At 47.6% G+C, this 23,994-nt stretch overlaps 1 protein-coding gene across 19 annotated transcripts in view; it reads right to left on the bottom strand.

Moving 5' to 3' along the window:
* The window catches only part of KALRN (kalirin RhoGEF kinase), a 689,867-nt gene that overhangs the window by 117,699 nt on the left and 548,174 nt on the right, over positions 1-23,994 (bottom strand). For 14 of the 19 annotated variants that reach the window (XM_061408919.1, XM_061409480.1, XM_061409007.1 and 11 more), the window contains exon 34: positions 22,592-22,838. In XM_061408919.1, the coding sequence (XP_061264903.1) occupies positions 22,592-22,838 (247 nt within the window). Of the gene's footprint in view, positions 1-5,188; positions 5,448-22,591; positions 22,839-23,994 lie in introns of those variants that run through there. The other 5 variants (XM_061410532.1, XM_061410538.1, XM_061410555.1 and 2 more) reach the window with 3 other exon arrangements.

The following is a 23,994-nucleotide window of genomic DNA, read 5'->3' as shown; positions in this document are numbered from 1 at the left end:
GGACTTATAGTGGTACCAAAGGAAGGATATTTGGCTTCCATTTCCGGTTTCCCCCACCCCAACCAATTCCATATATTCCTATTTCTACTAGGCTACATTATGACTGGAAAACAGGAATAATTGATATCCCTATTACTATTAACTAGTTAGAGAATCAAACATTCAGAAAACTAAGATCATGGCAACCAATCCCATCACTTCATGGCAAATAGATGGGGAAACAATAGAAACAGTGAGAGACTTTATTTTTGGGGGCTCCAAAATCACTGCAGATGGTGACTGCAGCCACGAAATTAAAAGATGCTTGCTCCTTGGAAGAAAAGCTATGACGAACCCAGACAGCATATTAAAAAGCAGAGACATTACTTTAGCAACAAAGGTCCATCTAGGCAAAGCTATGGTGTTTCCAGTAGTCATGTATGGATGTGAGAGTTGGACTACAAAGAAAGCTGAGAGCCGAAGAATTGATGCTTTTGAACTGCAGTGTTGGAGAAGACTCTTGAGAGTCCCTTGGACTACAAGGAGATCCAACCAGTCCATCCTAAAGGAAATCAGTCCTGAATATTCATTGGAAGGACTGAAGCTGAAACTCCAATACTTTGGCCACCTGATGCAAAGAACTGACTCATTGGAAAAGACCCTGATGCTGGGAAAGACTGAAGGAGGGAGAAGGGCACGACAGAGGATGAGATGGTTGAATGGCATCACCGACGCAATGGAAATGAGTTTGAATAGGCTCCAGAAGTCGGTGATGAACAGGGAAGCCTGGCATGCTGCAGTCCATGGGGTCGCAAAGAGTAAGGCATGACTGAGCAACTGAACTGAACTGAGTCAGAGGATCAGAGATGGGAAGAGAAGCATAAGACCTAGGTTGCGGACAGTATGTATGTTGGGAAATTCTCCCCAGATTAAGGTATATTCCTGGGAGGCAGAGAAAACCAAGAGGTGTATTGGGAAAACATACATGTTAAATGGTCAATTCAGTTTTCATAGTGGTAAAGGCACTTCCTGGAACATAAAGAAAACGGTATGTATTCCTCAATGTCCTAAGGCTTCTCTGTCCTTTGGGAGGTGAACTAAAGTAAACCAAAGTGAAGGTCACTTCTGTTCCTCTCTGAGGTTACCAACACCTTTCTAAAGAAACTTGCTGTCATGGTTTCACACATTAAATTCAGTTTATAAAATGAGCCAGGGAAGGGACACTCAAGGTTTTGAATAAGGTTCCTACTCAGTTATTCTGGGAAAATGTAGGGAGGAGAAAGAAATTATAGATGAAAATGGCTTGCAAACGCCCTGTAAACCCCCATAACCTTTGCCCAGACCCACCCACCCCTGTGATGAGACAGCCATGGGAATGTGATCCCAGCAGCTCTCCTGTGAGCTGACTCAGCCTGGGTAAGTCACCACTGCTTCCTCTTTTCACCTCTGAGACAGTCTCCTGAAGCAGTCACTGTTCACTGTCTAAATGGGGAGCCGTGTCGGCACATGGGCTTCAGCTGCAAGGACAATGATACAACAGTAAGCAAGTATGAATAAAGGCCATGAACCCTGTGGAGAAACAGAGGAGGCCAGTAGTCAGGAAACGTTTCCAAGAAGGGACAGTTGTCCATAGACCCAAGGTTAATTACAAGTTGACTAGAAAATTAAAGCCTCTAAAACTGACTGCCACCCACTCAGGTCTAAAAAATCTCCAGGCTCTGTGATCTAAGAGGTCACAATTTCCAGTCTACAGCATAGGACTTAGCAACCCTCCAGGTGACTTGAAATCCTTTTCATCACTTGGAAACAAGTTGCTTTTTAAAATCTTAAGATCATTAAAGAACAATCCAGAATGGACTCACTTCTTCAGGTGTAGAGGAAAGTGTAACTAGCCAAAGCAATCCTGAAACTTTCCACAGAGCGCGGCATCAATGATTGATCACCCTTCACACACACACACACACACATACACACACACCATTATTTCATGTTTGGCTATTTTTCACTTCCAAAAAGGCAGTTATAAATGTTATTTGTTCTCCTCCTTCCTTCTCACCCATCTCTATTTCCATTCTGCCAATGATTCTCAGTTTTCCTGCTCTTTAACACTAATTTCAAGGTAGGGAAGGAACATCATCTTTCATCAAACCTCTCTGTCACACTCATACTCAACAGAAACAAAAACTGGAACAGAAGAACACCAGACGGCTGCCTTCCTCACTTTCCCAAACCCAAAGACAAGCTCCACTAACTTCGTCTATAATTTTCCCAAATATGATTTAAAGGCCACATAGGTACATCACTTGGAGAAGGCAATGGCTCCCCACTCCAGTACTCTTGCCTGGAGAATCCCAGGGACAGGGAAGCCTGGTGGGCTGCCATCTATGGGGTCACAAAGAGTCGGACACGACTATAGTGACTTAGCAGCAGCAGGTACATCACTAAATCCTTAACTCTTACTCCAGTGTTAGGATTCACCAGAGCAAGTCCAGGACAGCTTAGGTTTGTGTCAAAAATAACCAAAACATTCCACTTCCTCTTGGTTCCTTTTTTCCCAGACTTTAGGAGGTATCCTTTAAATGCAGGAATGGAAGCCAGTCACCATCAGCCAGGACCCCTTGACTTAGGAACCATAGTATGGGTTCTGACAGCTTCACAGTCATCTTTACAACCAGAGAAACTGGTTTAACAGAAAAGGGAGGCCAGGCAGGTCCCTGGCGATGCCATCAGACCCTCGGACACTCTCCTGAGTCCTTCTCTGTGTCTCAGCTTGGGCATAGAGTTCTGGGGCTCTGGACAATGCATTCAAGCTCAGTACAAGACCTTATATTTTCAGTCGGCTTCCAGATAGATGTCTATAGGCTGGGTGAGGACTCAGAGCTCTCTCTTCTGTTACAGCAGATGCAGAAAACCTCAAGCAGTACCCAACACCTCAGACACTGTCACCCTGCCCAGTGGCGCCAGGAGCTTTTTGAAGGCTGGCTAAAGTCACGTCCACCACCATCCTCCTCAGATTTGAGCCCCAGTTTCCCATCTTCACATCTTTTAAATTTAGGAAAGAGTAAGGGGTAAAGTCGGAGAAGGCAATGGCACTCCACACCAGTACTCTTGCCTGGAAAATCCCATGGACGGAGGAGCCTGGTGGGCTGCAGTCCATGAGGTCGCTAAGAGTCGGACACTTGACTTTCACTTTTCACTTTCATCCATCAGAGAAGGAAATGGCAACCCACTCCAGTGTTCTTGCCTGGAGAATCCCAGGGATGGCGGGGCCTGGTAGGCTGCCCTCTATGGGGTCGCACAGAGTCGGACACAACTGAAGCGACTTAGCAGTAGCAGCAGCAAGGGGTAAAGTGGGAGAAGGGGAGAGGCACCCACCTTTGTTATCCTCCTTTTCCCTTTTAAGCTGCTTTCACTGCTCGGGACTTTTGCTTCCCTCAGTCTTCAGCTGAGACAGTCTCCTCCACTCAGGCTGCAGCAACATCCCCTTCTCCAAGCCACAGAGCCTGCAGCCACTGCTTTCCCAGTCCTGCAGGCAGGAGATGACCCAGCAGGCGCCCCAAGTGAGCTCCCCGCCCCCTCCTTGCACCACAACACTGAGGGCCAGCCAGGGCAATTCACAAACAAACTGAAGGCTGAAAGACCCCTGGAGAATTACTCTGTCAGGAAGCTTGGGCTGCCACACATTTGGACTCAAGGAGGCAGCTGCAGGGCCTTTAGATAAGCACCGCCCAAGTTCCCAAATTTTGCCTTTGGACAGGAAATGGACTCCCTAGAAATCCTACTTGGAAACTCTGCACCAGGACAGCAGCCTAGCCTTCACTGAAAACCCACCCACTCAGATTCCCTTTGGCCATTTCCGGCTTTCTCTCCCTTTTAATACCCGCTTCTTGCAATTCCCAGCCACGGTTTTATATGGTTCTGAACCAGGCTTGGATTTTTGTGAGGGTCCCTGACCTCCTAAAATTCTTTCTCCCTCTGAATTTTGATTTTTAGAGTTAGCTACTACACAGTTCTAAGCTGTTTTAATTAAATGCAGAGACTGAGAGAATCTAACACTGAGAGTATGAATCTTAATGACTTGGGGAAAGGTCCTTCAGATTTAATTAGTTTTTGTGGCCTTATATCTGCTTAGGATGGAGAATTTGTCAGAGCTGTGTGTAGGGTGGGCACATAGGATGGTGGTCACTTGGATAAAGTTTATTCACCAGTAAGTCCCAGAGAGTTCCATGGGGACTTTATCAGGTTAAGATGGGCATGGAGACTGGAACATCACAAACAGGGGTGGAGGCGAGACACCATCAGGCAAAATTTTTAAAAGACCAATGTCAAGTGAGAGCCTATCTTCTCACTTCTAACTACATAGAAACAGACCCTCTGAGCTGAGGTGTTAAAGAGACATGAAATGTGTTAGGAACATCTACTAACTCTGTCTAGGAAGGGCTCCATTCTTTTTCAGGATGGGCTGCACACTGATAACCTTCCTTCTGTCATCCTTCTCACGATCTTGTTTTGCAGGCTGATTTTGGGGAAATGAGTTGCTTCCTGCGAAGCTGCTTGACAACATTAAAATTAGCATAATAATTAAATACAGTCCTAATTGGGTACATAGAGAGTTCTTGGTTAATTAATGAGCCAAGCTCTGGCCCAGAGCTGCAAACCCACGCTAGCCTGCCAAAGCCCAGGCACAGAAAAGCCGACTCCAGTCCCCAAATAAAGTTGTCACTTGGCAAAAATAGTTCCTGGTGTAGAGACAAGTGTCAAATACATTCCTATAGCTAAGAGTCATCTGTTAACCCGCGGCTGAGGTCCATATGTAAATGAGAGCAGGAAAGTGTGACTCTGCCACTACGGGGAGCACAGAGCTCCCAGTGACCTCTCCCCATTCTCCGCATCCGCGCCCCACCCCACTGCAGACTGGCGCCCAACAACCAAAGTCGCTGATAAGTAACTTGAGTTCCCAAACTGGAGCTCCGCATCCAAGTCTGAAGCTCTCTGAGACAGAGAGCGAGAGAACCGCGTAGTGCCGCAGAAACTGCAAAAAACACAACTGGGAGCAAACTGCCATGCTCCATCTGCCGTGCTTCACTCCCCAGACCCATTTTCCCCCATCCCACATCCCGCCTCCCCCCCACCCCACCCCCCCCCACCCCGCCCCAATTCAGCCGGTCCAGTCTTTGCCTAAAAAGAAGGTGCCAATGCCGACACTCACCTCTGCACGGAAAGCAACAGCAGCACTTCGCAAAGAGCCACCCCAAAGAGGGACCTCGGGTGTACGCGCGGTCGCCGCCCTTCATGCTGCCGGTGGCCCCAGCGCTCCGGCATGGCCCGGGGCACCAGCACCTGTGGGAGCGCAGCCGGCAGGGCACCTCGGCGGGCGCCGCGGCCCCGGAGGCAGCTCGCAACCTCGGCCCGCCTTCCCGGCCGTCCCGCACCGCGCGCGGCAGCCGCTGCGACTTTCTGGGAGCCGGAGCCACCTTGGGGAGGAGAGGAGGGGCCGGCGGGGAGGGCGGGGCTGGGGGCGGAGTTCCAAAGTCCAGCTGCTTGCCCTAGTCCTGCAGGCAGCGTGGCCCAGAGCCTTATGCAACGCTGCTCTGACCCAGGGCACAGAGCATGCAAGGAGACGAGTGTACACAACCCACAGCACAACACAGGTGCTTTTCCTTCAGTGTAACTTCCTCTCCTCAAAGGCCGCCACAGTCAGCTCCGGCTTAAAATATACAACCTGATGAAGCTAGAAAGAAGCAAATTTAGAAGGTTCCAGACTCCATAGTGCTTTTTCTCTAACAGGTTTCCCTCTTCCTTCTCCTCAGCCTCCGAACATGGACAGTCCCCTCTGTGTTGAAAATACCTTCACCTATCCTTTTCTTTCCTTCTTTTAAATATTTAAGGTTAAATAATAATAGTACCTCCCCTTTTTATCGGCTCCAGGGCGGCAATGTTGTTACTTGAAACCGTAAGACCGAAGTTCAAAGCTTTGTCCCCTACTAGCTGTCTGACCTTAGGCAAGTCATTTCACTTTTTTATTCTTCAGTTTCTTCATTTAAAAATCATAGGAGGGAAAAATAATCCCCATATTACAGGGTTGCTAAGAGAATTTTAAAAGACATATCCATGAAGTAGCTGTTAAGAGATTCCAGTGAGTGCCTACAGAGAAACTGCAGACACCTTACTTGTGGTGGAAGATGTCCATTCATTCCCCTAACCACACCCAGTGGGTCTATCATTCCTTTACCTAAATCTCTAGCTGTTTCCTTTTTTAAGTCTTTTCATATTTCAAGGTCAAGCTCATATCCACTATACCTCCCTGCCCCCCAGAAGCCCACATGGACCACACCAACTGGACCTTCCCATGAACCACTGAGTTTTACCACTCACAAAACATCTCTCCCATTCCTTTGTGTCCAGATTTAGGAGAAGGGATTTCTGGAAACATACAGCACGCATAAGGTAGCAATAGCCCTAGATTTTTTAAAAAAAGGAAGCTTGTGAGAAGAAGCAGAAGCTTGATGAAACAGAAGCTTGATCACTCAATTCCTACCTGGAAGAAAGACAGCCACAGGACAAGACTTTGCCTTCTATACATTAACTCATCGATCACACCAAAAAACCTTATAAGGTAAGAGTCCTCTTTTAAATCGAAAGAAACTGAATGAATGAATGGTGATGAGGCTCTGATGATTTAACTTTAAAGAGAGATTCTAAAAATCTTCACTTCATAGGAAGAACAGAACCCAAAGTCAAAATCTACCTTCAAGGTCTACCACTGCCACCTCCCTGATGGCCTCTCCTGGCAAGTTTTTAAATAATAATCTCACTGTTAAGCAGGAAGTGTGCCCCAGGTGCTCCAGATATGAAACACAGAAATGAAAGTTCAAATTGCTCATGCAGCCCAAACCCCAGATTCCTGAAGTCAGTGATCATTCTATTGGTCAGTCTCATCGTGACCCTTCAGCCCATCTAACAATGAACTTTGTTTCCTTCTGATCCACTGCCTGGGTGCTATGATATGAATCAACATTTGGTCTACCCACCCAATACTGGGGCATTCTGATAGGAATTCAAAGACGATTCAAAATTGCTTGATGAGTAACCTCTTTTACGTTAAACCTTCCTCTGGGCCTTTGTGTTTGAAAACTGAAACTGTTAGTTGCTCAGTTGTGTCTGACTTTGTGCAACCCCACGAACTGTAGCCCACTGTCCTGGCTCCTCTGTCCATGGAATTCTCCAGGCAAGAATACTGGAGTGGGTTGCCAGCCCTTCTCCAGGAAAATCTTCCCGACTCAGGGATCAAACCTGGGTCTCCTGTATGGCAGGTGGATTCTTTACCCATGTTCAGGTGACACTGGATTATCTTTCCATCAAAATCTTTTGCAAGAGGCTAATGATGTCATCTTGTAGAAGCGGGCTTGAATTAGATGTCTGAGGAAGACTCCACCCTTGCTTCAGAAATAAAAGTACCAGAAACTAATAGGTAAAAAATAAGCTATAAGGGTATATCGTACAACACAGAGAATATAGTGAATATTTTATAACAACTATAAATACAGTATTTAAAAATGGTTAAATAGCTTTTTAAACTTATCACTACACTGTACACCTGTAACAGAATGTTGTACAGTGAAATGAAAGTGTTAGTTGCTCAGTCATGTCCAACTCTTTGCGACCCTATGGACTGTAGCCTGCTAGGCTCCTCTATGGAATCCTCCAGGCAAGAATACTAGAGTGGGTTGTCATTCCCTTCTCCAGGGGATCTTCCTAACCCGGGGATGGAACTCTATAAATATACTTCAAAAAGAATCTGAGTACAAGTAGACCCTTAAAGTAGTCTTAGTCTCCATGTAAAGGCTTCATTAGGCATGTTTCCACTGGTCCTTATTAACCAGGAATCCACTCACTATCAATTTAAAGGACATTAAAATAAAGCCATTAGGGACACCTACCCATCTTAAGTTGATATGATCAGCACATTTTGGGCCATTCTGAAGACTGGTTAGGCATCAACAACCCAAGAGTCCCATTGCCATCCTTGCGTGCCTTCCAGAATAAGACCAGTGATGTCTAAAACCCAGAAAGGAAGTCTTGAACACTACTGAAGACACTGACCAATTTCAGGCTGATTCATACTGAGTGCCTACTATGTGCCAGGCTCTGTTTAAGGCACTGGGTCTACATTCTCAAACAGAAACAATCCCAGTCGTTGTGGAATTAGCTGCTACAACAGACTCAACATGAACATGAAAGAAAAGGGAATCAATGTCAATCATTTGACCAAGTTTTGAGTTTAGGGATTTAAGAAAATAGGTGCCTGAATCCTCTAACCTACATCTAGATGTTTTAAGTGTCCTCAGGACAATTTGGAGGGATGGTAGGGCAATGGTTTTTAAACACAGATGCTTATTAGAATCATCAGGGAAGTTTTTCTATTAATAAATTCTAGGCCTTAGTATTTTTTTTAAGGTTCTCCAGGTGATTTCAGGGTGGAACTAAGTTTAAGAACCACTGATGCCTGGGTCTTCCTCCCCTATCCCTCTCAAGATTCAGATTAATTCACTTTGGGTGAGGCTATATTAGTATTTTTTCAAAGTTCCCCAGGTGTTTTGTAAGATGCAGCATAGTTTGAGAGCCACTGCTGTAATGTGGTGGTTCTCAAACTTGAGTGTGCATCAGAATTACTTGGAGAGTAAGTTACAGCACAGATTACTGGGCCCCACTCCCCACTCTGATTCAGTAGATCTGGGGTGGGGCCTAAGGATTTCATTTCTGCAAGTTCCAGGATGATGTTCATGTTGTTGGTAGAAGGACCACACATTGAGGACCAATTCAGTTCAGCTCAGTTCAGTCACTCAGTCGTGTCCAACTCTTTGCGACCCTATGCACTGCAGCATGCCAGGCTTCCCTGAGCTTGCCAACTCCTGGAGCTTGCTTAAACTCATGTCCATTGAGTCAGTGATGCCATCCAACCATCTCATCCTCTGTCATCCCTTTCTCCTCCTGCCTTCAATCTTTCCCAGCATGAGGGTCTTTTCCAATGAGTCAGTTCTTTGCATCAGGTGGCCGAAGTATTGGAGTTTCAGCTTCAGCATCAGTCCTTGCAATGAATATTCAGGACTGATTTCCTTTAGGATTGACTGGTTTGATCTCCTTGCAGTCCAAGGGACTCTCTAGGTAGTGAAATCTTCCCCATCTGTTTGCAATTTACACCCTCTTCTTTTTGTAACAGCACTTTGATTTTTCTTTGAGAAACCGGCTCTCCTCCATTCTTAGACCATGTTTTTAGATGTAGCTGACACCCTCCCTGTGTTCATGCTCCACTCTAAGGATAGGCCTATGACCTGGGCTTAGCCAGCCAGCCAAGGGGACTGGTTCAGATTTAGCACATGACCCAATTTCAGCCAATGATCATAAACTAGAGACCACAGCAAGAACTACTGTGAAAGTAGCAATCCCTTCTCAGAAGATTTCTACATTGATAGAATGTTAACCTAAAGCAGCTGGAGGCCGTCTTGCCATAAAGCCAACACAGAGGAAAGAGATGAAATGAGAGAGAGAGGTAGGGGGGTGTGTGTGAGAGGTTCGATGACATCACCTAAATACACTTCTTCCCCAAAGTTTTATTTATCCCTGGACCTTATCTGAGCTCCACTCCAAATAAACATCATTTTGCATAAGATAGTGGAATGTCTATAATCTCAAGGTTTTCAAACTCCACCCCACCCACTCCCAAAGTTCAGGCTAAGAACCATTGAGCTATAGCAGTATCTCTGTTGCTGCTGCTGCTAAGTCGCTTCAGTTGTGTCCGACTCTGTGCGACCCCATAGACGGCAGCCCACCAGGCTCCTCTGTCCCTGGGATTCTCCAGGCAAGAACACCGGAGTGGGTTGCCATTTCCTTCTCCAGCACTATCTCTGGAGTGTTCCTAATTTCCAAACAGATGGTTGACTTTTATTCCTATTTTTGGCAGAATTTGTCTTCAGTGATGTTTCCAAGTCTATCTTGCATGAATTAGGCTATCACCTGTCTGTGTGTCCATTTTACCTCACCTCCATTTCCCACAACAGTGAACCCCAAAGAATTCCTGCTGGTCTCAGCCTGCAGAGGTACTGGGCCTAGTACACCACAACACTGGGCTTGGTACCAGCGACTAGTGACCTCTCGCCCAAAGTTAGCCACAGGCTTCAGGAACAGTGGATCATGATTTCAGGCATCTGCCCTTTTCACTGACAGGTGTGTCCCATTTTATCCTTTAGACTTATTCTCCTCAGATCTATAGGAACAGAGTTTTTAAAAATCACAGCATTTATCCAGGCTTCTTAATGAGAGCTCAGCCTAGAGATAGAAGGAACAGCAACTGTACTATGCCCCTACTCCGGTCTAGAGATTCCTGTGAGAACTTTCTTACAGTGAAAAGCACAGTACACGCCTTCTACACAACATGCCCAGAGAGGACTGTGGCATGGTTTCCGGAGACTATGGGCAGGCCTGCCTTCCTCAGTCCCACCCCAACCAGTCACTTACCTGCCTTTTCCTCCAGCAGTAAATCTCAGCTCCAGTATGCACTCTCAGATTCTGATCCAGATTCCTATCTAGAGTTTTTTAAAGCTCTGCAGGTGATTTCAATATGAAGTCAGGGCTAAGGACCATGGGCCTTGGGACTCTGTGATTACTTCCTGCATAGTATAGAGTTTAGGAAGCACCCCAATTCAAATATTTTCACTTTCTCAAACTCTGACAGCTGGTCCTTTGACTCATTCTCCCACCACCTGCTACGCTCTCCAGCTACTAACCACATGCTCCTTAATCCCCATCTTCCTGCGTAGATTTCTGGTCTGTAAACTGCCTAATGGCTGACACCGGAATGGTTCTTAATTTCCCCCAAAGTATCCTGTCCTGGCCTCCATTTGTGACTGTGGCTTAAAACACCAAGGTTCTTGCCAAGTACTGATCATTTATTCAACAAAGAGTTGTTTTTTTAATATCTACTATCTATCTACTATCTACTAAGCTAACCTATATATGGGAATTTATATGGGAATCTTGTATGAGAAACACAAACTGAATATGATGTGTTCCCTGAGCAAAGACAAAGAGGAAAAAGGTGAGTTCCAGGAAAGCAGTTGGTTCAATGTTTTTGTAGCACAAAAAGGAAATTGACGGCAAACCAAGGCCAGACATAAAGTACAGGTTTCATCTTTATGTGAAGAATAATAATTATCAGTGACCAGAAACACTTAAGATTAAAATAAAGGAGATGCAATGTGTACATTGTTTCTGCATTTAATTTGAACTCCAAACATGTCTTTCAAAATTGTATCATGTCTATGTAGATAGCTAGCCTCAGGTTATATGTGTTATTTTAATAGTAATGTCTACAGAAAAAGCATTATTGCTAGCAGTATGCATAGTAATCTCCTCTAGTTATATCTGTTTAGTGTGGTCTAACCCCTGTACCACTGCTGGCCCCATGGGTGTCTCCATTCACCTAGCGACGGCTTCTAGACTCCAAGGACTAAACCACCGTTGAGCTTGTTCTTTCTGTTTTCAACTATGCCATGTAAATGTGTCCCCGTGTCCCTCTTTGCCTATCTAGCTGACACCTGTCTGCCGCCTTCTGGCTCAAAAAGTTAAGCTTGGCTTGCCCTGCCAACACTGCTTTTCAGGAAGGAAGGATCACTCATCACCCTCTGGTTTGAACCAAGCCCCAGGTAAGGGTAGCCAGGTGATAATGAGAAGGCCGTGGGGTTTCACAAAGGACCTAGGGGTCTCACCAGAACAGCCAGTGCCCATGCTCTTCTGGGGGACAGTGAGATAAAGCTACAGCCAGGATGGGTTCCTGGAGGTCCGAGCTCAGGAGGAGACAAGCTGTTTATCAAAGTGAGAGATGACTGCAGCTGGAGTTGCCAAAAGCAAACCACTCCAGGTTTTATCTACTTCCCAAAAGGTTCACTTCTAAGTAGGTCAAAGTGTTCCCGAAGTAGGGCAGTAAGAAGTGCCCGTCTATAACTCTGACGGAGTTCCAATTTGGGAAGGCTCACCATTACTAAGTGTCCACTATGAGGGATGGTATTTTCACTCTGCCAATGCCCACTTCCCTCCCACAGGCAGAAATAGCAGCTGCAGCAGCATGTGGATTCCTGGGTGCAATGAAAAGGTTTCTGATACATTAAATGCAGTGTGGATTTTGCCTTCATGTAACTCAAGTCAGTTTATGGAGGAGTTCATGAATAGGAGGGATATGGAAGACGCTGCCCATTCTTATATTTCTGAATTTTCAACCATTCCAGATGCATGAGAGGTAAGCTTAGCCCGTGTGTCCCAGAGGAGATTTCCCAGGAAGCCAGCTTGCAAAGATTTTCTCAGTTAGAACAGGCCTCATAATATTATTCCTACCGCATCCTCAGGCCCCCCTGATAAAGTTAGCCAGTTTCCCCTGCAGTCCTCGGGGGATGGAGGACACTGAGCCTGCTGGTCACAGATGAACTCTCTCAGGAGTCCCTGACACACGGTCCTTTCTTCTTCCTCCTCTCCCTCCTCTCTTCCTCTCTTCTCTTTTCTTCCCTCCTTCCTTCTCTCCCTCCCTCTGTCCTTCCTTTCCTTCCTCCCTTTCTTCCTTCTTATAAATATTTACTGAGACCTTCTTACATGTCAGCTACTGTTCAGGCTACCTGGGATAGAGTAAAGAACAAAATAAACAAAACCTCTTCACTAGTACAGGGAATCTGGGAAGCAGTTGGGGAGGGGGATAAACAATAAACACTGGTGAACATGCCAGGTCGTGACATCATTGCTACGAGGAAAAGTAAATCAGCAAAGGGGTATCCAGGGTGATGGTAGAGGGTGGGAGTGAGGGAAAGTCTCTCTAATCAGGTGATGCTTAAGCAGAGACCTGAAGGAAGTGTGGTGACAAGTCGTCTGGGTACCTGAGGACCTGGGGTGTTTCAGAAGGTGTGCGTGCTGGGAAGAAAAATGCATCACTCAGTTGTGGAAGAGTTCGGTCAGGCAGGCTAGTCAGGAGTTGGTAGGACATGGTAGGAAGAATATGCCCCTCCCTGCAAGGATGTCCACACGCAGTCCTTAGACACTGCAAATGCAGTACCTTACAGAGCAAAAGGGACTCTGCAGACATGATTAGGGACCTTGGGATGGGGAGCACATACTTGATTATTCATGTTAGCACAGTGTAATCATGTGAGTCCTTAAGAGCAGAGAACCTTTCCCACTGTGGTCACAGGGAGATGTGACTTTGGAAGAAGGACCAGAGAGATGCAACATCATTGCTCTCAAGATGGAGCAAGGGACCACAAGCCATGGAATGCAGGTGGCCTCTAGCTAGAAGCTGGAAAAGGTGAGGAAACAATCTCTTGTCTAGGGCTTCTAGAAGGAAGGCTGTCCTGCCGATTCTTGATTTTAGTCCAATGACAATCACATTGGACTTATAACCTAAAGAACTGTAAGAAAATAAATATGGTGTTGTTTGTAGCCACTAAGTCTGTGGTAATTTGTTAGAGCAGCAGAAGGGAACTAGGAGGAGATAAAGTCAGAGAACAGGCTCTGGGGCAGGTTTTGCAGGAGCCTCCCTATAGCCACACAAGAGCCTCTTGTTATCACTGGAAGTTAGACAGGAGCCATGGACTGTTTTGAGCTGAGCCCAGCCCTCCTCCCTGTAGCCTGGAGCCCAGCAACGGTAATTATCCACATGCCCACCTGTGTACAAAGGTAGGCACCCACACCCCCTGTAGCATACAGGCCTTGTGGAGAGTAAGGCAAACGGACATAATATCAGAATTGGTGTTCCTAGCTGGGGCTGGGGGACAATGCTGGGGAAACCAGGCCTCCTAGTCCTCTCCCAAAGGTAAGGACAAGAAAAGAGGCAGGCTGGTCCGTGAGTGGATGCCCTCTCTGCTCCGGAGGATGGGGAGCTGGTATTAAACATGGCAAGACTTGCAAACTGAAAGATTCCTCACCCATGTTGTAGAGTTTGAGCTCAGACTGCAGGTTCAGTGCTACAGGGGTCCTAGACGAGGGGTGGTTGCTTTCAAAGTTTGACTGACACAGGGGAAGGCATTGAGGTGATGGGAAGAGGGTCCTCAACACTCTCTTCAGCATCAGAGTCCCACTGCTGAAAGCTCCTCAGGCCGAGGGCTGCAAGGCTTGCTCCTCATGACCGACTGTTATGATCCTCTCATCTCTGGCCTTCCCTGAGCAGGTCCGGTGGGCTTCCCTCCAGTCTTTAGACCTCTGTCGCTCCTTCTCTGCCTCCCAAGCTACAATCTGTGCATGTCATTTCTATATTCCCTGCTCTTTTGTGGGGAAAGTGGTTTTAGCTGGGGTAGCTCTAGTAAAAGAAAACGGCATCATCTTCTCTTTGGGAAACATTCTGTTTTTGCTTTCTCCTCTCTATCATTTATCTCCCATTCCTTCTCAGCAAGCACACACAGTGGTAGCCTCTCCTCTCTCGGTCTGAATCTGAGGCTCTCGTTTTAGCTCTGAGCGCTACCAGCTCTGAGCTGGTTCATGAGGCTCCAAGGAGCAAAGTTGCTATTCATGTCTCACCCTCCTCCCTGGGAATAATAAGAGGCACCATTCTCATGTATATTTCACAGATTTACAGTGGGCACCAGGAGGCATGAAAATATGCTGTCGAGACAGGCGTTTGGCATAAGCTAAGTGTCAGCAGGCTGGTTACACAAAGGAGAGGGGCAGGATCTCTGCAGAGGGTCCCCAGAGGCATCAGTCATTTCCCTGGATAATGCAGTGTCTCCTCCTGCGTCACTTCTTCTTGGGGCAGCACCACACTGGGGCGTACTGAAAGGAGGATGTGGCCTGGCCTGACATTTTTCTATTTGAGGCCTCCATTCCAAGCCCTTTGATGTCCTAAATAATATCAGACAATGGTAGCCAGTCCCAGGCAGGACATCTTACCCAGAACAAAGTAGGCTCGGGGCAAGTTCTAACTGTCTTTGCTGATCTCTTATCCTTAAAAGAAAAATAAAATAAAAAGGAGGGTAAGGTGTGAACTAGATGGCACCTACATCTCCCTCTTCCTGAAATTGTCCTGGGAGGGCTCCCATTTGGTCAGTAACTATTGAGTCATTTCTGGCCCATCCTAACACAGAGAGGAAAGTGAAAGAAATTCAGTTGAAAGTAAAATAAGGCAGTTCTTACAAAATTGGTCTTTGTCCTTCTCTTCTTTGAATTGGGGAAGGACACATTCATGCCCACCCAACAACACTCAACATCTCAGCACCACCCTCCATCACATAGGGTCAGCCCAGCTCTAGGGTATGATTCAAATGTTACCTTCAATGACCAGAGTTAATCAGTGAAAGAACAGGGCATTGAGAGGCGCAAGCCAGGGAAAAATTTGAATTTTCAGTTCAAATATATCATATATAAACTCTACCCTCTAGGTGGAGGCAAAAGAAAATGAGAAGAGACGAGCCCACCGTTATTTCTTAGGAAATCAGAGTCAGCTGGATCTGCTGTTGGTAGCGCAGAAAGGGCTCAGGGTAGGCCAGGAGGGAAACTGAGGGCGGGGAGAGGGTGCAGAGTGGAGACAATGGTGGGCCTTCACAAGGCCTGCGGATGGAACTAGAAACAGCACCTTGACCCCGTGAGCAGCCCTGGGGAAGATTCACGCTGGAGACACCCTAGACGCATCCCTCTAGAGGGATCAGAACTGCGACAAAGGACAGGGAAATGAACGTTAGTCGACTGTGTGGTACTCACAGGTTAGAAGTCTGACTCAAGGCAAGTGGGCACTATTGCCCATTTTATAGATTTTAAGTGTTTTGTCCAAGATCATCAACTTATCAGTGACTGGGCAAGGATTCAGACAACGCCCCCCCGCCGCCCCCGCCCCCCCCCCGGATCTTTCACCTCAAGACTCTTATTCCATACCTCTTATCATGCCTTCCATGTCCTTCTACATGTCACTCTAAAACCTCATGCATAGCAGGGTCACTTATGTTTTATTCTAAGCAATCTATGCACATAACAAAGAGAACAACTTCACAGCTTAAAAGCATTTCTACTTAACTTTGCAACCTCTGAGGCTCCCAGCAACTGTGAGAGATAAGAATGTTTATCTGCTTCCCCTACAGTCACAGAAACCAAGATTCAGTGACTTTCTACTCATTTCATATTCTGTCCTCTTCCTGATCCATCTGACTCCCTGAGTACCAAGCCCTCCCCAGTTTTCTCAAAGATTTGCAAGTATGCTTCTATGAAAAAGATAGGCTGGTTATAACATATTAGATTGAACCATTTAAAATTTCTGATTTTCAACCAGTTTTGACTACAAATATGGCTATTTCATGTGGTTCAACTTAATAAATTGGACCTCAAAATGAAGGTCGAATATATGCTATGCTTGATGGATTAAACACAGGACACTTAGACTGGTATCTCTTTAGGTTGCTTACAGTACTTGCCTGATGTGGAGAGAAAAAAGCAGATGTTTTTAGAACAGGATGGGATCATAGAGGTAAATCAGGAAGATATGGATGAAAGGTGATACAAATGCTATTTTAGAACATGTGACAATATGAATAACTTTACAGAAAAAAAAAAGACCAGCCCATAGAGAGCCTCAGAGTGGAAGGCAGTCACTATTAAGTCCTGAGAGAGACCAGCAGTGGACTCTCCAGCCGGTAGGCAGGAGGAGACTCTAAGTGTCTGGATTTGACAGCAGAGGAGATAGTAAAGGTGCATTTTCGCTTCTGAAGCAGAAAGTGCAGGGAATTCCCACCCCACAGTGAATCTGCTAGACCAGTTGGACCAGCTCCGGCGGGTATCCAGCCCCCAGCAGAGCTGGACCCCATTTAGCCCACTAGCCAGACTGCTGCTCAGAGCCATTCTGCTCCAGCCAGGCTCTTTCTAGTGGGCAAAGCACACCCAGGACAAGTCTGTCTGCCACTACCGCCCATAGGGAAGGGAGCCCAGGAGACCAGAGGGAGAGGGAGTGGTAGGCATCATGTGTACAGGGCTGTGCTCTCTCAACCTTCACCCAGCTAGACTGGGTAAATCCAAGGGCACTGAGTCAGAGAGAAGGACAACAAAGTAAAATAGCTCTCTGCAGCACCTGCAGCCTTGGGAGGTGGTGGAGCATGGTGGGAAAGAGTGAGACCCTGGGAAATAGACCTGCGTTCAAATCTAGATCCACCACTAGCAAGCTATGTGACTTTGGGCAAGTTACCTGATCTAAGACCCAGTTTTCAGTCTGTCAAATGAGGAAAAAGTGAAGCATGAACACAGAATCTGGCGCTAAGTGAGGCCCAATAATTGCCAGGTACTTTTACGAGCTGATGACACACTTAATACAGGTCGGCAGGATCACGACTTGTGTGGCATCTTCAGCTGTGGTGGCACACCCCTCCAGAGCCCACTGTTCTCCACTGCTCTGTACAGTCACACCTTCCCCAGCCTGGGTAAGCCGTTCCTGAGGCCAGCGAGGTGATAAAGGAGAACTCATCAGGAGACCCCATAAGAGAGGACTCCCTGTAAACAAGCCGGGCCACCACAGGCACGGCCTCTCTCCTCCAGGACAGCAGCTCCAGGGCTCACCAGGCCCTGTTTAGTTTGGCTAAGCAAACAGGCATTTCCCTAGAGTTTCTTCGGGTGCTCAGTTGGAACCAGGGCAAAAATCATACAGGAAAAGAAAAGGAACACAGGTATCCTACAGAGCTGGGTGGAGAAGAACCTGGACTGTGCTTCTGGACCCTGTGCTTTTTTGAAAGACTGCTTTTAAGTGTACAGTTCAGCGGCAGTAAGTACATCTCCAATGTTGTTTAACCATCACCATCATCTACCGCCAATTTTTTTTTTTATCTTGCAAAAGTGAAACCCTGTACCTGTTAAACACTAACGCCATAATTCCTCTTCTTTCCCCAGTCCCTGGCAACCACCATTCCACTTTCTGTCTATGACTCTGACTGTGGTAGTTACCTCACATCGTGGAATCATACAGTATTTGTCCTCTTTTGTCTGGCTTATTTCACCTGGCACAATGTCTTCAAAGTTCATCCACGCTGTAGCATGTGTCAGAGTTTCCTTCTTTTTTTAAGTCTAAATAATATTTCATTGTATGTATATCCTACCTTCTGTTTACCCACACATCTGCTAATGGACACTTGGGGTGCTTCCATCTTTGCTATGAACTTAACTGTACAAACACCTCTTTGAGTCCCTGCTTTCAAGTCTCTCTGGGGTATACATCCAGAAGTGGAACTTCTGGATCATATAGTAATTCTATGTTTAATTTTTTGAGCATTCCCATACTGTTTTTCATAGCAATTCACCATTTAACTTTCCCACCAGCAGGGTAAAGGTTTCCAATTTTTCCACAGCCTCACAAACACCTGTTGTTTTCTATGGTTTGTGAAAAAAATAATAGCTTTCCTGATGAACCACTATGAAATGGTTTCTCATTGCAGTATTGACATGCAACTCCCTCACAATCAGTGATGTTGCCCATCTTTTTATGGCTGCTAAGTTGCTTCAGTCTTGTCCGACTCTGTGCAACCCCATAGACGGTGGCCTGCCAGGCTCCCCCATCCCTGGGATTCTCCAGGCAAGAACACTGGAGTGGGTTGCCATTTCCCTCTCCATTGCAGGAAAGGGAAAAGTGAAAGTGAAGTCGCTCAGTCGTGTCGGACCCTTAGCGACCCCATGGACTGCAGCCTACCAGGCTCCTCCATCCATGGGATTTTCCAGGCAAGAGTACTGGAGTGGGGTGCCAATGCCTTCTTCGTCTTTTTATGGACTTATGACCATTTGTATACCTTCTTTTGAGAAATGTCTATACAAGTCTTTTGTTCATTTTAAAATCGAATTCGTTCTTTGTTGTTGAGTTGTTACATAACTGCATATTAACCAATGGACTTCTAAGTCCTTCCTATGCCTGACACTCAGGCAGCACCAAACCCCTAAAGCAGTCACTCTGGACCCATTAGAATTACCAAGGAACTTAAAAAATACTAATGCCCAGGTCCTTGGTGGCTCTGAATTAACTGGTCTGGGTTGGGGCACGAAGCATCAGTACTTTTTAGTCTCCTCCAGGTGGTTCTAAGATGCCCCAGAATTGAAACGACTACCGCAAAGTCTTTGTCCCTTGGAAGGTACTGCCTTCGCCAGTCACTGCTGAGAAAGTCAGAGGGGATTAGGAAGAGGAACGACTAGGTCCACAGGCCCCAACTCCAGGGAGAAGCTCTAGGATGTCAGGGGGGCTGTAACAGGAAAGGCAGGCCCCTCTGCTTTGTCACACAGCCCCACCAGCAGTCCTGCCACAAAGATATCAAGAGGAAACAAGCAACCACTGACTCCTAAGTAGCCTCAGGAAGGAAAGACTGGAGAAAGGCCCTGGAGCTTCTCGGAAGCCCAGCAGGCAGAGTGTGGTACAGAGGTTCAGCGAGGAGGTAGGAGCCCTGGTCTCTTCCAGCTCTGCCACCAACTCCCTCCGTGGCTTTGAGAGGTCACCCTGCTTTCCTGAGCCCAAGAGAGCCCCTACAAGAGAGGAGGCTGGCCAGTGCAGTGATTCTCAACCTTTCTGTCCCTTGGATTCACCTGAGGAGGGCTTGAAAAACAATGACGCTTAGGTCTACTCTGGGAATTCCGACACCTCTTGTTCTAGGTGGGGCCTGGATCTTGTTGTTTGATAAAGCGTCCAGGTGACCCCAGGCAGCCGGAGTTGAGAGCCCTGCTCTAGTAGTTCTCCAAGCTCCCTCCTCAGCGCTGGCATCCAGGGCTCTTTTGTGTCCATTTCTGGGGATGGCAGTCGTGCTTGAGTACCCACGCAGCACTCAGCACACACACGATTCCTACCCCTTAAGATTTGTAGGAGCACTAGCCTGATGCTCTCTCAAAGGTTAAGACGACCAGTTGCCTTCCGGCATTGACAAAGAAATGAATTCTGACCTCTGGTGACACTGGAGGATGCCCTAGCCTATTCCACAACCCCCAGAAGATCATTTCAGCCTCAGTTCCATTGGGCATAACTCAGGAGGTGGATGCCCACTGGAAACAAGTCACTTGGAGAGGAGAGAAGGCCAGGTGGCCCACAGGCAGCCTGCTGGATGGGAAAAGGAATAGCTTATCGAATTTCTGCTAAGAGGCTGAGACTCCAGACAGGTCCTAGAGAGAGACAGAGGGGCTTTTCCAAGATGAGGCGTGTGCTTGAATGTACGTACATACTTGCAGCTGAGGCCTCGTTAGGGCCGTGAGGATGCTCTGAGAAGAGACTTAAACCTGACTGCTGGGACTCAGGCACCTGGAGGAGGGGGGTGGATCCTGAATCCTCGGGGTGAGAAGCCAGTGAGAGCTCACAGGCTGCCATGCGAAACCCCGCCTAACTGGCTTATGCTGGGAGAGAGCAAGCAGGCTGCCAACAGGAAGAGCCAAGGAAATGGTGACAGGACTACGGGTGGTGCTCATAAGAAGTCATGATGGCAGCAGAGTTAGCTGGAAAGTTCTGTGACAGTCTCCTGGCTTTCTTGCCTCTATTTTGCATCCCTCATCCTCAGCTCCCATTTTCAATTAACTCTCCACCAACTGTATGCCCTCTCTGGACACCTCCACCTCCCCCGTTGGGCCAGGGCAGGGAGGGGATGCAACCAGCCAGGAACCAGGGAAGCCAGGCCTAGGGCAAGAAGCCCAGGTCCTCCCTGGAAGTCAAGTCTTTTCTGACGGACCACCCCACACCGGGAGATGAGTGACCAGTTAAGTTTCCCTGCAAATGAATGGCTGTCCTGGCTTTGTCTCTGGAGATGGGAGTTTTCAGTCATTTTGCTGAATAATCTGTGGAAGTGATATAATAACTATAACTTATCCTGACAGCTAACATGTACTGAGTGCCAGGCACTGTTCTAAGTGTTTTGCACATATTACTTCATTTCACCTGCACAATTCTAACCGCTTTGTGTCCCAGGTTCCCCCGTGGTGAGATTTCAAGTAGAACCTGAGATCCCCTGCTTGTCCCTTCCCCAAAACCACCAGATTCTCTAGTGACCACTTCAGAGGACCCAGGAGCTACACCTGCAATTACAGATCCACACAACTTCCTGATACAGAGCAAAGAGGGAAACGCGGGTGATGGCTGCACTGGGGGAGGGGAGCACAGGGGTGTGTGTGCGTGTGTGTGTGTGTGTGTGTGCGCGCGCGCCCGCGCGCGCATGTGGAGTGAGGTGAATTAGCTTTTAGCAGCCATTCTCCAGATGGAAACCACCCCTACCTGCTCCAGGCCCTTAGAAGAACCAGGCAGCACCAATAATGCAGCCTGCTATCGCCACCTTGTGGACGAGAGGAGGAAGTCAGGTTTTAGAGGTGGACCCGAGGGAATTCCAGAAATGAAAACACCACTATTTCATTAGTCAGTAGGATCAACAGCTCTCCTTGGCGACCCTTACCCCTGCCTCCCGACAGAATCAGGTCCTTTCCTCTTCCCATTCCATAAATACCTAGCACAGGGTTGCACAGAAACCCTGAGGTAGATGTCTGACCAGTGACAAAAAGAAGCTCAAGAGTTTTCTGGGCCTCAGTGTCCTCAATGTAAAACGAGTGACTTCCAGGCCCTGACGGCCTTGACTTCTGAAGTCAGAGGCGCTGGTACTTGAGTGTGCGTCGGTGTCCCCAGGGACTTACTAACATGCAGACGGCGGCCCCGCGCCAGCATAAATGGCCCGGATGGTCTGCAGTGGGGTCTGAGAATTTGCATTCCTAAAAGTTCTCAGGAGATGAAGATGCTGCCAGTTCAGCGACACCCCTCGCCTGGAGAATCACTGTTTCCAGGGGCTCAGTCTCCCTGGTGTGAGACAGTGAATAAACAATCAAGTGGGAAGAACACAGAGCTTATACAAAACAGAAGCCAAGGCTCCAGCAATTTGTACGTCAGAGGCACATAAATGAGTGTCTCAGACCCCGGCAGGGCTGAGGGGAAGGTCAAACTCAGCTGGCTTGGGCTGTGTGTTACCCCCAGGTTTGCTCAGGCTTCTGTGAACCATGAGCGCCTGGGGAGGGGGAGGAGCCCAGGGAGCTGACAGCAGCTGTGGAGTGGGAGGGGTTAGTGGAGAAGGGAATCTAGGTACTGGGCTGTGGGTGGAAGATAACTTTTTTGGATGTCCGGTGATACAATGGGAGAGTTAGAAGAGATCTTGGTGGTTTAGTCGCTAAAAGATGTGTCTGACTCTTGCGACTCCATGGACTGTAGCCTGCCAGGCTCCTGGGTCCATGGGATTCTCCAGGCAAGAATACTGGTTGTCATTTCCTTCTCCGGGGGATTTTCCCAACCCAGAGATCGAATGTGGGTCTCCTGCATTGCAGGTGCATTGTTTACCGACTGAGCTACCATGGATCTTAAGGGTCATCTAAGTCAGCCTTCATTTTTAAGAGGAAAATGATTCAGAAAGATTAAGTGATTCTTTCCCAAAGTTACATGGTTGTTCCATAGCTCTTTCTTTTTAAGCTCCCAATGCACTCCCTTCACAAGTGAGATTTCTCCCAGAGAAATCCCACAGGTCAAAACAGGTTCCTGAGACAAGCGAGTGCCATGATGTTCTTCTAACAAGTGGGCCACATCTCCAACGGCCTCTGGTCCTCATCCCTCCCCCTCCTTTCTCCTTACCTTTCACCAGGGGGAAGAAGCAGTCCATCTCCATGCTGCTTCGGGAGTGGGAGATGCACAGGGCGCTGCTGGGGACCAGGCCCTCCTGGGGGGGGCTCCGCTCTGTGGTTCGGACCAGACACCAGCCTGGCCGCTCGCTCGGCCGCTCTAGCAGCTCCACCGTCTGTCCCACCTGGATGCTCAGCTCGCTGCTGTGGCCTGCGTTGAAGTCCTGGAGCACCACGGTCAACTCACAGCCGCCAGAGAGCTTTTGGGGGTGAGGTGGGGGTGGAGTAAAACACGAGGGCATGGGGAAGGGAGATGGGTAGGTGGATGGGTGGGGAAGGGGACAAAGTATGCATGAGAGCAGAGGAGAGGGGGAAGGGAAATAGAAAAGATGAGATTCAGGGTGGAGAAAAGGTAGAAGATGGGAAAGGGAGTCGGGAAAAGGAAAGGAAATAAGGAAAAAGAAAACAAAAAATAAGAAATTAATACAGTGTTATTCAATTACTGTCGTTCACTCTAGCTGCCGTGACAGTCTGGAGCGTACCCAGAACCAGGCGTTGCTCCTAATCCCTTCCTGTAGCATGGGAGTTAGTTCTTTTCATCATTCCTTTACAAGCTTCCAGCCAATGGTGCCCTCCAACCCTGGCCCTAGGGTGCCCCTTTTCTTCTTCCAAGGGCTCCTCTGCCCAACGCCTGGCTACACTCCTGGCCCTCCCACTCTTCTGGCATCATTTTTAACTCACTCACTCTCACTTGATTCTAACTGATGTTGGGAATAAGGGAGACGACCTCCCTTCCTTCTCATTCCTGCCACCTTCCTCATCCCCACCCCATGCTGCAGCCGTTAGCATAAAATGTAGGCACTAGAGATATAAAAGAGAACAGACCGTCAACTCCATGGCAGACACAGAAGACTGTTCGCCTGGAACAGAATCATCTTCTGCTTGCTCAGCCACTGGGGAGCAGGGGGAAGATGGGCAGAGAAGAAGAATGGGCACATCTCCCTTAGGAACCAGCCTAGTGCTCCAGCCTTCTTCTTTTTAGGCCTGCCACCATTCTTGGGGCAGAATCAGTAAAACTGGGGAGAGAGACCCCGCGACAGGAACACCCTCTGCTAGTTGAATACTGAGACTTATCACTCTCACCGAGAGAAACCATTCATTATTCATTTGTCTTCTGGAACTCAGCGCACAGCCTGCCTCTTAGAAGAGCTGCTGCACTTAGGGGTAGGGTAAGAAAGGGGTGAAGGGAAGGAACAGGAGACCCAGGGGCCCAGCTCAGCAGCCTGTTCTCTGAGATTCAGGGGGAAACTCCCTGTTATCTCCAGGGACCTCGCCTTCAGTCTGCACATCTTTGATTTAAGCCTCCAGGGCCTGCACTGCCAATGCCAGCAGCAGTAGCTATGAATTTTACACACA

Source organism: Bos javanicus, chromosome 1, assembly GCF_032452875.1.
Source record: "Bos javanicus breed banteng chromosome 1, ARS-OSU_banteng_1.0, whole genome shotgun sequence".
Lineage (NCBI taxonomy): Eukaryota > Metazoa > Chordata > Mammalia > Artiodactyla > Bovidae > Bos > Bos javanicus.
This window is presented reverse-complemented; position numbering and strand designations above follow the sequence as displayed.